The sequence below is a fragment of the Cloeon dipterum genome, chromosome 2 (assembly GCF_949628265.1).
Source record: "Cloeon dipterum chromosome 2, ieCloDipt1.1, whole genome shotgun sequence".
Classification (NCBI taxonomy): Eukaryota; Metazoa; Arthropoda; class Insecta; order Ephemeroptera; family Baetidae; genus Cloeon; species Cloeon dipterum.
Genome location: NC_088787.1, coordinates 3,193,659 through 3,207,958, shown reverse-complemented (window position 1 = coordinate 3,207,958; position 14,300 = coordinate 3,193,659). Strand labels below are relative to the sequence as shown.

General features: G+C 39.7%; 2 protein-coding genes and 1 long non-coding RNA gene across 3 annotated transcripts in view; all 3 read left to right on the top strand.

Annotated features, from left to right (window-relative positions):
• The window catches only part of LOC135937947 (uncharacterized), a 90,604-nt gene that overhangs the window by 42,115 nt on the left and 34,189 nt on the right, over positions 1–14,300 (top strand). The gene's annotated exons all lie outside the window — the stretch shown is intronic.
• LOC135935752 (uncharacterized) lies at positions 6,308–10,699 on the top strand. The gene is made up of 11 exons (XM_065478302.1): positions 6,308–6,429; positions 7,600–7,675; positions 7,734–7,945; positions 7,999–8,180; positions 8,242–8,377; positions 8,430–8,643; positions 8,729–8,973; positions 9,027–9,244; positions 9,332–9,410; positions 9,470–10,518; positions 10,694–10,699. The coding sequence occupies exons 5-11, from the start codon at positions 8,350–8,352 to the stop codon at positions 10,697–10,699; spliced, it is 1,839 nt and encodes a 612-aa protein (XP_065334374.1). The 5' UTR covers positions 6,308–6,429; positions 7,600–7,675; positions 7,734–7,945; positions 7,999–8,180; positions 8,242–8,349.
• Positions 10,103–14,276, top strand: LOC135937106 (ankyrin-3-like). Its single transcript, XM_065480191.1, has one exon. It carries the CDS (start codon positions 10,711–10,713, stop codon positions 13,708–13,710), a length of 3,000 nt encoding a protein of 999 aa, XP_065336263.1. The 5' UTR covers positions 10,103–10,710; the 3' UTR covers positions 13,711–14,276.

Sequence of the window (14,300 nt, the reverse complement as noted above, 5' to 3'; positions counted from 1 at the left end):
TCTTCAACCAAGTTTCAGCCATTGATTTTCCACACACAGTACATGATTTCAGATTTCTGATCAGTAAATGTGTTTTTCTTTTGTGTGAAGCCAGAAAACTTGAAGAAACAAACTTCTTCTGGCACTCACCGCATTCGAATTTGCGTTCAATCAAATTGTGTTCAACAGCCAAGTGGTTTTTCAAGTATGAAAAATCAGTGAAGTATTTTGGACAGTGCGCGCAGTGCTTCGAATTCAGTCTCTTGTGAAATTGATTCAAGTGGATTTTCAATACTTTTTCACTTTTGTGGTACCTTTTGCACGGCTCGCACTTGAATCCAAGTTTTTTGTACTGCAAACCACGCCAGGAATTGTTTCTGTGTTTCCTTTTCACGTGGTAATCCAATAAAGCAGGTATTTTAAATGACTTTGGGCACTTGTCACATTTGAAAAGAGTTGTTTTGCAAGTTTTCCAGTGCGATTGGTACAAACCTGAGCATTCAAAATCATTCTTACAGCGCTTGCAGTTGATGCTTTTCAAATGGCGACTCATCTCTCTAAGAAAAACATTTGAATTGCAAATTGAGCACACCCGAGTCTCATGATTTAGTCTTGCATGTTTTGCCAGATTCTGCTTAGTCGAAAACAATTTGTGGCATTTGTTGCACTTGATCACCTTTGGCAAATGCAAACAAGAAATGTGACGCAACAAATCCTTTTTCAATTTAGATTTGAACTCGCAACAATGGCAATTGTAGACTTTTGCCTCGTTTTCTTCCTTGTGAACAGCATCAAAGTGGTCCCTCATTTCAGGTTCGGCTTTGAAATAACAGAGGCAACCAAAGAATTTGCATCTGATGCAAAACTCTGCATGATTACGACGAATATGATCCCTGTATATATCGGACCTCCGAAACTCTTTCTCGCAAAAATTGCACTTGATCAATTTCTTCTCTTTGGACTTTTGATGCACTTCCTTGGTGTGTTTGTCCTTTTCCTCGACAGTGTGGAAATATGTGGAACATTTATGATTGTCACATTTGATGGCATTCTCGTGCAAACATCTCATGTGACTACTCATGTTTGCGACAGCTTGTCCACAGTAGAAGCATTTCTTCTTGCTCTTTCGACCGTCAGACATTGCCTCGTGCTCCGCATTTTCTTCCGTCTCGCTTTTCGGCAGCTCGATCTTCTCGAGCTGCACCCAACACTGCTCTACTTTTCCTTCTGTAACAATTAATCCAGACAAAGTTACGGCAAAAGCTAATAATTTAGTCATATTAAAAAGCGTATATAATGTTTGGATGAACTTAGTAAAGATTTCAAGGGCGAAACGCACCGTGAACCGAGGTAAAATCTTAATTTTTATCGACTTTAAGTATTATACTACAATAAGTAACTTCAGTTTTTTATATTGTTTTTACAACCTTCAATACGGCAGTATATTATTTTTGTTATTATGTTCTCCTCTATTTCCTACTGCCTTATTATATTAACGTTTTTGTTAATTCCGAAACCTTTCATTCAGTCCCCTTTTCTTGCGTCAATTTAACTACAATTACCTCAATTTTAGAGTTCTATAATAAAATTTAAAAGCTCGTGTACCTAAATATTTCTCTCTCAGCTCCTTCGCCTCGTCGTCCAGAGAGACCGGATCTTGCGGCCACCAAGCCAAAGATTCAAGCTCGCCATCATGTTTGGCTAGAAACCTTAAAATTAAAAAAACGTCACAAAACGAAACAAAAAATAGTCCCGCTGCTGCTCACTCAGCGTGCCAGATGCAGAAATTGCAAATCAAGTCCGTTTCTTCGATTTCCTCGGCAAATTCGTAGCCGCAGACGTTCAAGAACCAAGTCTGCAGCTTCTCTTTGTCCAATTGGACAGCCTGGACAGCGCCGTCCGCCGTCGGACGCTCGCAAAAAACGCACAGTGGCTTCACTAACGACATTTCCGAGCGAGAAATCTCAAAGCAATGATACACAAGCTGAAGGGTTAGTGAAGTGGTTGGAAATGAGAGGAATTCGGGAACATTTTTGGAATAGCATCTTAAGAATTCATGCCCTACAAAAAGAAAAACAAGGATTTTATCATGATTTAACGGGGTTTACAGTGGCCGCGAGAAGCAGAGCGTTGTTGCCACAGCCTGTTTGTGTTAGTTCAGAAGCTGCGTGAGACACGGCGCTGGTGGCACTCGTATGACGTCAGTGGGGCGGGGAGAAAAACTGCCAGTCTATGCAAGCATGCGACTGGAGGGGGAACAAACGAATTAGAGGAGGCGGAGCTTGCATTTTCAAAGCCGAGAGAAGGGGTTCAGCAGTTGCCCCCGGTTGCCCCACTCACTCAGACACGGCGCTGTTAGCGCTTTGAGTGATGACATAATCGGAGGGGGAAGCAGGCACGCGACTTTGAATGGCATAGCTAAGGGTGCGGAGGGGAAATGAATGAAAATTAATCAAGTGCGCTCAGAAGAGTAAAATACAAGGCACGCGACCTTGAAATGAATGGCATTCCGAGGAGAGGAGTAGGATATGGAGTTGAGGAGGCGGAGCTCAGCAAAGAAAATTTAAATCCACGAGGAAGCCGTTTATGATGATTTTAAAATGACTTTCGTAATTTTTATGAATATTTTTGATGAATATTAAAGATAAAAGAATTGTTTGATATATTTCTTCGAAACGCCAGTTGAACTTTTGAATTTTGTTTTGCCGTTAAAGCCAGCGGCCGACTTTGTTGGCTCAGCGCTGTTTCGCATTTTTCAAGCCCCCTTTTCTCCTTAATATTTCAGTATTTATTTTCCATCATTTTAACATATTATTCGGTACTCTGGCCAGGTGTATTTATCGAAAATTTATGTCGATCAAGCGTGCAATCCATGGAATTTTATTTATAAAAAATTAGTCAGCTCTGCTGCTTGAATTGTGGCTGCAGTTTTTCCTTGTCCGTGTCTACGTGCGCAAAGCGAGGTGTATTTCTGTTTCTGCGGTTCTATTCTTATCCATTAAACTGACGCATACACGCATCCTGCGCTTGAAAATGCGACTGAGTCACAGAGAGGGTAAAATTAAATTAGCAGAAACTAGAATTATTGAATTTAAATGCGTCCTCTCGCAATGGGCAACACAAAACACGAATAATATTCTTTTTTCAGCCAGCCAATTGGCTCACGTTTTTAAAGTTTTCTCCGCGGACAGTTAATTTGCTTTTCAGAGGGATTTATTTTTAGCATAGATGGCAAAAGGTGGTTAATTAGGAGAGTTGAAACACTCAAAGAGCTCAACGGGATGGTTTTCGCGTCTTTCCAGCGGCTTTGTGGACCAATATGTGGCGTTTCAATAAAACACAGAGAGGTGCAAAGATCCAAAGATCCTATGCGGCCACTTATAGCCTATAAGGGAAGTGCTGAAAATAATTCGAGAACATTAAATAACCTTTGATCGATGTCATGCCACTTGAATTGTTCGATTTGTGGTGATTGTTCTTCTTGGTTTGAGTTGCGACCGAGATTCAGGCTTATTTATGTCTCATGTTTCTGCGGTTAGGCCGCGGATTCTATTTTAGTTTCTTCTTATCGACCTCTGACGCAAAACATATACATGCGTGCGTAAATCCTATTTGAAAATGAAACGCAAAACCTTATTCCGACTGCATATTGTCTTATCACCTTGTGCGTAGTGCCTTTATCAAAATCAATAAAGCGATAGGTTAAATATATCCGGGATGGCTGCTATATAAAGGCGAGCTCGTTCATTTTAAAAGCCACTCAACTTTCTGCGACACATAGCTGCAGTTTTGCCTCCGTTTTTATCCACCGAGCAAGTTGGTATTTCTTGAAAGCAGTTTTTTCAACTCTTTTTACTATAAACAAAGGCTGAACTCTAACAATCTATTTGAATTGTATCTTTTTTCTGTTCTTAATCCGCAGTTTTCTCTCAAATAACCAACCTTTTCTAACTTTTTTCAGTTCTGAAACGTTCGAGTCATGAATCCTTTCTTCTTTGTCATCGTTTTTCTCCGCATTTCCTTGGTCACCGCCGTCAACTTCACTCTGGTCTTCGAGTGGCCCGAAGGAATGGACTACGAGTGGCCGTCGGAAGCGAACAAGACACAGGCCTTGGAAGACAGAAAATTCGATCCAGAGAATATTGAACCTCTTTACATGGCTGTTTACGGAACAAGGATCTTCCTCAGCCTTAATAAATTTAGCAACAATCTTCCGGCGACTCTGGTGTCTCTGCCTACGAGCAGCGCGTCCTCTGCGTCCCCGAAACTCACTCCAATTCCTTCTTGGGACACCCAAGTAAGTGTGAAAAGTAAAGAGTAACAATCAATTGAAATGCGCTCAGCAAAAAGTCACTTTTTAGTTAGTCAAAACTTGTATATTTTTCTTCCATTTTCATGAAATGAGCGGCCACGTGATTGAATTTTCTTGATTTCACGTGGTCAGGATAAACACAAATTATTTCAATTTCCTCTCAAGGAGATGATAAGTTATATTAGTGCGAATATGCAACCTGCATAAGATAAAAATTTGCTGCAGTGTTGTACGTCATAAGAAATAATTTATTAACATGAAAAATGGCATTGCAATAATTTTGAAAATTCATTTTACCCTTAACAGAGTAAAAAGAGTAAGCCAATTTTGAATTTTCTATGAAGATTTGTTCTTAAACGTAACAATATATGTTTGTAGAAATTGCAAGACTGCAACAAGACCATCCAGGCTGCGAGAGGGCTGGAGGTTGATTCCGTTGGCAGGCTGTGGGTGCTCGATGACGGCAGCGAACATTGCAATGCGAAACTATGGACCATTGATTTGGTCAACGCGGATCAAACCAAACTCATTCATCAATTTCCCTTTCGCTATCACATGCATGACTTGGTGCTGGACGAAACGCCCAACGAAACCTTGGCCTACATCACGCGGGGTGTTGAACAAAAAATTGTCGTGTTTAGTTTGGAAAGAAACCAATCTTGGTCTGTGGACACGCCAGGAATCATGATTTCCTCCATTTCCCTGTCCCCTAAGGAGGAACCGAGACGGCTTTACTTCAGCAAATACAAGTCCAATGAACTTTATTCAATTTCCGTTGCCGCACTTCGCGAAGGAACTGGATCAGCAAATCCGGAACTAATCGGAAAATGGACGGCGAAGCCATACAGAATGCTGATGGACAACCGCGGGATCATGTATGCAGCCTTTTCAGGGAATTATTACATACATTCTTGGAACACCTCCCAGTTATTTCAGGAGCAGCATTTTTACCAGGTAGGTCGCCGATTGTAATAAGAAATTCTAGATTAGTTTTCATTTTCCCTATTTTAAATTAGAGAGGTTTGTTTCATTTCTTAAATTTTAACCATTGTTATTAGCTAAAATTAAAACAGCGCGATATGTTTTTTAGGCTGGACAGCTGTCTACTAACCGGCCGTTTACTTTTGCCGTGGACTCGTCGGAAACCTTTTGGCTGACTGAGCTTAATAGAACAGGAACTAAACGAAGGTACAGACTACTAAAGGCTGCAATCGGTGATCCTCCGATGACAGGTAACTTTCTCCAACAAAATAGCTATTTCCGGAAATTCTTTGAATCATCAATGGCGGACGTTTCGCAGGAAAAGGGCAAACTGACAACTCTGCTTTGATCGGCTCGTTGGCCTTCCTCTTGGTCTTGAGCTTCATTATCACCCTGTGGCTCACCCTGAGATTGAGAAAATTGCGAAATTCCAACGAGCAGCGCAGCCCAGGCGCCGTGGAAATGGAAATGCCGACTGTCCCGAATCCTGTCCCGCCGGAAATGGTGGACGTGGAAATCGAAAATGATTTATACGGCGTCATCATGGCAGCGCCTCTTCATCAATGGCTGTGAATTTTTAAAATTATTCAATAAACTTGCGCTTTTATGATGGCTAAATAAAAATACACTTTTAAGTTTGATCTGTAATTTTTTTTTGATTTTGCTCAACCGCAGATTTTATAAATTTTATTGTTAGTTACCAATTTTGACCCATAGAAAAAATAAATTTCATTTTTACGGGTTTTCCGCCTTTGCCACAAATGAATTAATTTTTTTTTTTTTTTTTATTAAAATTCGACCCTTGATCGCATCGTTGCCGTGGCTCACTCCCAATCAGGTGTCTCGGTGTTAGCCCCAAACGCGGCAAGAACGAACCCCCGCAGTTTCTTGTATAACTCAACGAGTTTGCGGCTGCTGCCGCCTCTGCGCGGGCGAGCGTTGAACTGACAGAGAAGAGAGCGAATAAACCGCGGTGACCCATTTTCAGCGAGAAAGTCTAACTCGCGAGAGGCGAGTCGCAAACTCGCCAGCCAGCCGCTCCGCACGCACACAACAACGAGAAGCCGCTGCCGCGAGTCGCGAGTGTGCACGTCCGCGCGGCAACAGCCCTGGAAATTTTCCCGAGTTCTCTGACTAAATGTGAGATCAACTATTTGGTAAGTCTAATGGTTTTTTTATTTAATTTGCTCCTGGCTTTGCAATTTATTATATTTTTAGCAACCGTTTTGATAGCATTATTGAGGTTAAATTAAATTATAAAAAATGCAAAATATTATCGCTACCATGTATAATTTACGGTTTTCTATAAAATTAATTTATTGGGCTTTTCACTGACTGAGTGCTCAGTAAAATAATTAAAGAAACACTTCAAGAATTAATGGAAGTCATATTTAATTTTTTAAGCTGATTTATTCTTCTAAAACTGAGCCACAGAGCCTGCGTAATAAAATAATGTTTGCCGCCTGCCGACTGCTGCGATAAGAGCGCGAGTGCGGTAAAGCAGACGGCCTTGATAGCGGTTGTTGGACTTTTGGTGCGCGAGTCGCTCTTTCCTCTTGCCATCCGCCGAGCAGCCGCGCGGCAGGGCGACACACAGGATGAAAAACATTTAACATGCTGGCACCGATCACACAAATAAAATGCATAATTAAGAGATTGCCATATTTACATTACGGTGACCAGATTTTTTACCCTTTTTTTGCCTTTTTCACTTGTTTTTTAAATGTGATATCAGTGAAATAAAGATTAATAATAACAAATTTCTGGGAAAAAATTTGAAAGAATTAAATTAATTATAAAATTTAAATTAATAACAGTTGACGGGAGTCAGTTACGAAACCTCAAAAAATATTTTTGAAATTTAAATATCTAGAGTTTTTGTCATTAACTATTACATCTTAAATAATTTTTGTTTAATTATAGTTTGATTACCAAGAACCATTAAAAATGGGAGGAATGTTCAGTTAATTTATCGGCTACTTCAATTTTGTTACTTGCAAACTGACGTAATATGGAAGAAATTAGGAGGATTGTTGAGGGAGTTAAGGACGCCGAAAGAGCAGTACTGGCGCTTCCTTCTACCAACATTTTTCCCTTTCGAGCCAAGAATATCCTTAAATAATTAAATTAAGCCTCTTTGCGCGTTAAATTAATTTCCTTCGACGCATTACAGGCAAAATTTAAATTCCTCCAGACCATTCCCGCCCTCCAAAAGTGTGCAATTCCTTGCCGCCCTTTAACTAAAATCTCGTTGAAAGTTTTTAACCAATAATTTTCCATGATCTTGGAGGAATTAACTGGTTTTCACTGATTATTTACAATTTCAGGGGAGAAAATGGCTGAGGGGCCGGCCAATTTAGGATATTTCGTCTCCAAAGACCAGAATAGAACAAACGCAGACAAGTATAAACATCGTGGAAATTATCCGACGTTTTTTTTATAAAAAAACCTTCATTCTCAGTGTTTGCGTGCTCGTCGTCCACTACAACTTTTAAAATGCCAAAAACAAAAACTTCCATCGGAAAGGTGATGCTCAGGACGTAGAGAACCTGAAGAGAACCTTCAGAGTGAACCGGAACTGCAATTTTCGCAGTATTTTGTCACCGGAAAAAGGAAAGTTGCTCCACCTTCTCGCCAATCAGGAAGAGCTATTACGATTATTCGGCTCTTCAGGTAAAACGAATAATTTAAATTAATTTTTTTATTTACCTTTATCAATTTTACAGAAGTTCCGTCCGTGTTTGTGCTTTACATTCTTTCTCACGGCTACAGAGACGGAATAATCTTCACAGACCACTACAAGAACGAACACTCGGACGAGTTGATTTTCTTCACAACAGCGGAGATATTCAATTCTCTGAAAAAGCTCACTGGTTTCGAGGAATGTCTAAAATTCATAAACTTTGGTGTAAGTCTCTACTGTATTGTCACCATTGCGTTATAATAATAATATCATAATTTATTGATAGCCATGCAGAGGGGAACTGGGTGACGAGGTTTTTGACGCAAACCACAAAAATATCCCTTTCAAGAACGAAAATTCCTGCCGTATCACCTACAGCCCTCTAATAAAGAACATGGTTGTGTTCTTTTCAACGGTCGAAAGTAAGACTTTTGTCAATTGGTATTTTCTCTGACTATAACAATAATTTCACAGCGACCAGGGCCAAGCGAAACCAGTCAGGAACCACATTCGCCTTCCTTACGTGCCAGGTCTTAAATTCGCTTGAGTGGGACGAGAGTCTCATAAATGTCCTGGCAAATATTCAATATGAGAGTCACAAAAATGTGGACTTCGTGGAAAAAAAATACACTGGACAAACTCCAGAAGTGAAGATGTTTTCCCAGGACAGAAGTTTTGTCTTCTCAAAGTGAGTTTTTAACAGAATTTCCTTAGTGTTCATACATTTCAATGCCTGATATGCTTTCTAATTGTGTGATAAATTTGTGTTTCAGAAGTCCTTCAATCTACTCGGCTCCCTTGACATCCGACGCAATGGGCATAAAAAATAAAAAGAAACGCGAGTTTTACTCTTGGAAGTCGAGCTCAGGAGTTAACTTGCGACACCGCCTTGCGTTCCTATTTTCCACAGAGCCTAATGAACAGTTGAAAGAAATTAAAAGAGCCTTGTCCCAAAACCTAGACTTTGAAACCAGCGAAAGGATGCTCAGTGGAAAGCCTTGGGCGTCTATTAATGAAGGTTTTATTACTGATTTTATTGAATTGCCGGAAATTATGCAATTCATATTTCAGCCTCGAGGCTTGACTCCGACATTGGCTGCGTTTTCCTATTTCTGTTTGGCCGTCTGAGTGAAAACAAGGACACGAAAGAGGTTTGCGTGCAGGTGGACAGCAGAGAAACTGCAGTATCAGAAATACTGCGCGAGTTCATCGGGCCGAAAAATGACCAGTGGATTGGAAAACCAAAAATATTATTTCTTGTGAACCAGGAAACGAGCTCATTTGACTACGTAAGTGCGTTTAGCATCTAGTTAATTTAAAAATATTTCCAAAATATCTAGACAATACAAAAAACTCAATAAGTTTGTTTCCTAAAGGATATACCAATACGACCCAAAATGGAAATATCAGCAACAAACCACAGTGGATGGCTAGTCCTAGTTCTGCACAACAAAGGTATATATATTTAAACTCCTCTTGATTTTTTAATTAGTTCATATTTTCCATCTAAATAGATACACTTGAAAAGCTGATCGAAATCTTCAAGGGGCAGGAGCTGAAACAGGAGAAAAGTCTGCAAGAACTGCTCGCAAGTCTTCTAATTTCCGATTCAATAGAAAGTAGGGATATGATTAACTCGACGCTGCAATATCTTCTCAATTTTCCAGACTGGCCTAGGTCTTTTGTGAAACTTAACTTTTCAGTGAAAAATTTGCAAGAATCTCAAGAAACGAACTTCAACTTCGACAGCTTGGTCAAGGAATCAGCAAGAAAAAAACAAATTTGGCTCTTGAGTTCCGACGCAGGAACGGGAAAGACGACAATCCTCAGGGAAATGGCTTTTCAGCTCGGGAAATTAAATCCAGAATTAAAAATTCTACGCGTTTCTCTTCCAAAAGTTTCGTTCAGTATTCTAAAGCGGAATATAACTGAGATTGAATTTCTGGCGAAAGCAACTCACAATTCACAAGAGGAAATCATCAAAAGCATAGAAAACAAGCAATGTGTTGTGTTTCTTGATGGGCTTGACGAAATCCGTCCTGAAAACCAAGAAAAAGTGCTGAAAGTTATCAATGGTCTTGAAAAGAAGCAGATATCCGTATGGATCGGAACGAGACCTCACGCAGAAAAAACAATCCTAGAGCGGACATCAAATGCTGTTTTAGTAAAGATTGATCGCTTGAACCAAGAGCAGCAAATCGAGTTGTTTCAGCAAGAGACGGGAAAGACTAAAGGCGATTATGAAGAATTCATCAAGAAATTTACATCAAAGGACATCTTAAGTAATCCTTTGCACCTTTCTTTGGTTGCTAAGTACGGAGCAGAAGGAAACTTGTACCAAATCTACGACCAGGTTGTGCGACACAAAGTGGAGGACTCTCTGATCAGGAATGGATACGACAAGAACAACAAAGTCAAATTTCAAGAGGAAATTGACGTCGCTTTCGAATGTCTTCGACAGATAGCAAGTTTCCACATCAGAGTATTTCCCCCAATTGGTAACACGAGACAAGACCTTGAAAAAATCAACTGCTATGGCATTGCTTCCTTTGAGAACAACAAGGTTACTTTCGTTCATCAGACTTTCGCCGAATTTCTTGCAGCCCAGCATTTCCTACGAGAAATCGAGGATAGTGGCGAATGCGATTTCCAAACCAGTACTGATAATTTTGAAAATTTATTTTTAGGGGAATGGCATTTTGGGTACCGAAATTTTGTCGATCTTTTCTATTCCACAGTGTTGACTGATGAGGAAATGGTAGAAGAGCACAGAGCATCAATACTTCCAATCGTGAAGGTGGACCCAGATAAGTTCTTGGAATTGATTGTTCACTATGGCTGTGTAAATATTTTCAAAATGCTTTATCCAATCATCACCTTCAGTAAAAACCTAGAGGATAATGGCATTTCTTTTGCAAAGAATAAGTCTCTTTTGAACGGTGCGGGAGAAATCGAAATCATGCTGCTAGACACCAACTTAATCAACAGTGACGCTGAGTTGCTACTGATTTTGCCTTCCCTGTTGGAGTCAATAGCTGAATCAAACGCAACCGACTTCTTTGAAAAGCTGAAGACAAAATATCCAAGATTGCCAGAGATGATCCGCTCTAGAAAACTGACAATTGAGGCTGGAGCGATTGCAGCAAGACAGAATCACGGCGAAATCCTTGATCTACTGCTGCAAAACGGTGTCGACATAGATATCATAGAAAAATTCTACGGAAACGCCCTATATTCCGCTATTGCACATGGAGCTATAAAGTGCGTGGAAATTTTGCTCAAGCATGGCGCGAAATTGGCAACCGATGCATATAACCAAATCTGGGACCCAATGATGGTGGCTGTTCAAGTAAATAACCTAGACCTGGTCAACTACTTTTTGGAGGAAAACGTTACTGGACTGCAACGCAGCAAAGAAACTTTCGCAATCAATGAAGTAAAAGCAAATTTGAATGCTTTCCATTTTGCTATTCAAATGGGTCGCAAAGAAATCGCAAAATTTTTTATAGAAAGAAATCCAAGTTTTAAAAATGTGGAAAATGGCAATGAAGGAAGTTTCCTACAAAGTTCAGCAAAAAAAAGGTATTTAGAAATGTGTCAATGGCTTGTTGACGAAGAAGTGGTTGACGTCAACACTTTACGACCAAGTGGAGAACCAACTGATTGGTCCTCGGATGAAAATTTCTACATGGACCATTTCTTAATTCTACAAAAGAAAGACATTAACATGACGGACGAAAGAGGAAAAACTGCTCTTCATTGTGCTGCGGAACATGGATATCTTGATCGTGTCCAAGAGTTAATTCAATCTGGCGCAAATATTCGAGCTGTTGATGAAAATGGATGGAACGCTTTTCATTTTGCTTGCAAAAGTGAAAGTAAACATCAAGAAAAAGTGATTCGATTGTTGCACAATACCGACAGTCAGCTGTCCAAGGAGAAAACCAAAAGTGGTCAAACAGGGCTGCATATTTATCTAAAATTCAGATATTTCTCGACTAAGAAAGCGCGTTTCCTGGTCGAAGAGATTGGAGTTGACGTACGAGCAGAAGACAATAAAGGCCGCACTGTGTTGCGTATTGCACATTGCAGAGGAAAAAAGGTTGACTTTTTGATGACAAAAGAAATCAACCTGGAAGTAAAAAACCAACGAGGGCGAACGTGCCTACATTTAGCCGCGAAAAGCGGTGATATAGACGCCTTACAAACTTGGATAGATCTTGGTGGAGACTTGAATGTGGTAGACAATGAAGGATTGACTGCGCTGCATTTTGCCGCTAAAGGAGGACATTTGCAATTTGTGAAAATGCTTTTAGCCTGTCAGGCCGAGGAAGCAAGAAATCCAGATGTTGGTGAGGGATCTGTTGGGTCAGCACTGAAAGAGAACGTGAGAGTGAACATATGTGACAATCTTGGAAGGACACCTATGCACCTTGCTGCTCAATCAGAAAATTTTGATTTGGTGAAATTGTTGCTTGAAAACGGCGCAGATTTAACTTTAACGGACATGGAAAGAAAGAATGCGATCCACTACGCTATCAACAACGAAGGAATCTTACGGTTCATCAATGAGAAGAACGGATCTCTTCTTAAACAGAGTTTAAAAGACGGAAGCACATCTCTACACCTGGCATTGGAATCCTATAATGTAGAGGACGATGGCATCATACGCTGGATTTTAGAGCAAGGCGACATCGATTTGAATGCGAAAAATGATTTTGGCGATACACCACTCTTATTGGCTTGCAAAAAAATGTTCTGGAGAGTCGCCGAATTGCTGCTGACCAGCAATGTTGAGGTCAATGTCTCGAACAAGAAGGGAAAAACCGCAATGCACTACGCCGCAAAAAAAGGAAACGTGTTTTTAGTGAAGCTGATGCATGGAAAAGGTGCGGATTTTACTCTAACAGACAACAAAGGATTGAACACCTTGCACAGCGCAACGGGCAACTTCGAGGTATTTTTATTTCTTCACGAGAAAAATAATACTTTGTTGATACAGCGTTTGAAAAACGGAGACTCAACCCTCCACTTGGCAATAAGGTCTTATCACTGCATGAAAATAATAAATTGGCTAGTTAAACAATGCCAAATTGACTTGAATTCGACAAATAGCGAGGGTGAGACACCCCTTCTGCTGGCTTGCAAGAGAGGAGAATGGATTATTGCCCAAAAGGTGCTGGCTAAACGCGTTGATGTAAATGCGAAAGATAAAAAAGGAAGAACGGCCCTGCACTACACCATGAATTTCACTGAAGACGATGGGTTAGAAGATTTACATGCTTTTGATTTGGTGCAAGAGTTGTGCAAAAGAGGCGCTGATTTAGCTTCGACAGACAACGACGGGATGAACGCATTTCACCATGCGATGAGAAACTTTCGCATGGCTCTATTCATTCATGAGTTAAATGGTGATTTGGTTAATCAGCGTGTGAACAATGGAGATACCACTCTGCATCTGGCAATCAAAGTTGAAAAATTCAACCCATTCTTAATTGTTCATTGGCTTGTGGAGCAAGGTGGCGTTGATTTGAACGCGAGAAACGCTTTGAACGAAACGCCGCTAATTCTGGCTTGCAAGAAGAGCCACTGGTTTGGGGCTTGGGACATTATTGAAATACTACTGTCTAAAAATGTGGATGTCAACATAAGAGACAATAAGGGCAAAACTGCTCGGGACTATTTAGATGATCAAACTCGTTTAAAAAGGTTTGATGAAATCGTAGCGTCAAACGTAGATGAGGTCGGAGAATGAGTGATTCAATCTTTATTTAAGTTGGAAAGTACATACCAGTTTAGCTATACTATTAACGTTTTCATGGCGTGTTATTATATGGTGTCATATTTTAACTTGATTTTAATTTTTATTTTTGATTGGCATTTCACCGACATGTTTGCTTAGTAATGTGCCTTTTCCAATTATTTTCTTCTGTATATTGTTGATATTGTTAATAATAAGAGGTTTGCAGAAATTTCAATTTGTATTATTTGGAAATTGTATATATGTAGATGGATGAAATAATTATGCAGTATGGATTTTAATTTTCCTAAGAAATTTTTTAGTGTATGAATTGCACTCTGGCTGTATAAAACGTACCTTTAAAAAAGCGATGCTTAGGAATTTTGTATGCATAGCATAGTATGGAAATTAATTAATAAATTAAATTTTTACAATAAAATTTGAATAGTTTGTAAAATATGATTATTGCCTTTTATTCCAAAATATAATAAGATATTTGATCATTCCTAAAAAAATGTTATGAGTCAATAAATAACGATAATTATGGGAGGATTGATTTCAAACTTTTCCCAGGACGAAACCTGCGAAATATACGTGCAGAAATA

Bases quoted from the DNA above. Each gene is read 5' to 3' on its own strand.
- LOC135935752 (XM_065478302.1), top strand. From the start codon at position 8,350: ATGGTTGTGTTCTTTTCAACGGTCGAAA. The intron at 8,378-8,429 runs GTAAGACTTTTG...ATAATTTCACAG, and splicing joins GTTCTTTTCAACGGTCGAAA to CGACCAGGGCCAAGCGAAAC. The intron at 9,411-9,469 runs GTATATATATTT...CCATCTAAATAG, and splicing joins CCTAGTTCTGCACAACAAAG to ATACACTTGAAAAGCTGATC.
- LOC135937106 (XM_065480191.1), top strand. From the start codon at position 10,711: ATGGTAGAAGAGCACAGAGCATCAATACTTCCAATCGTGAAGGTGGAC.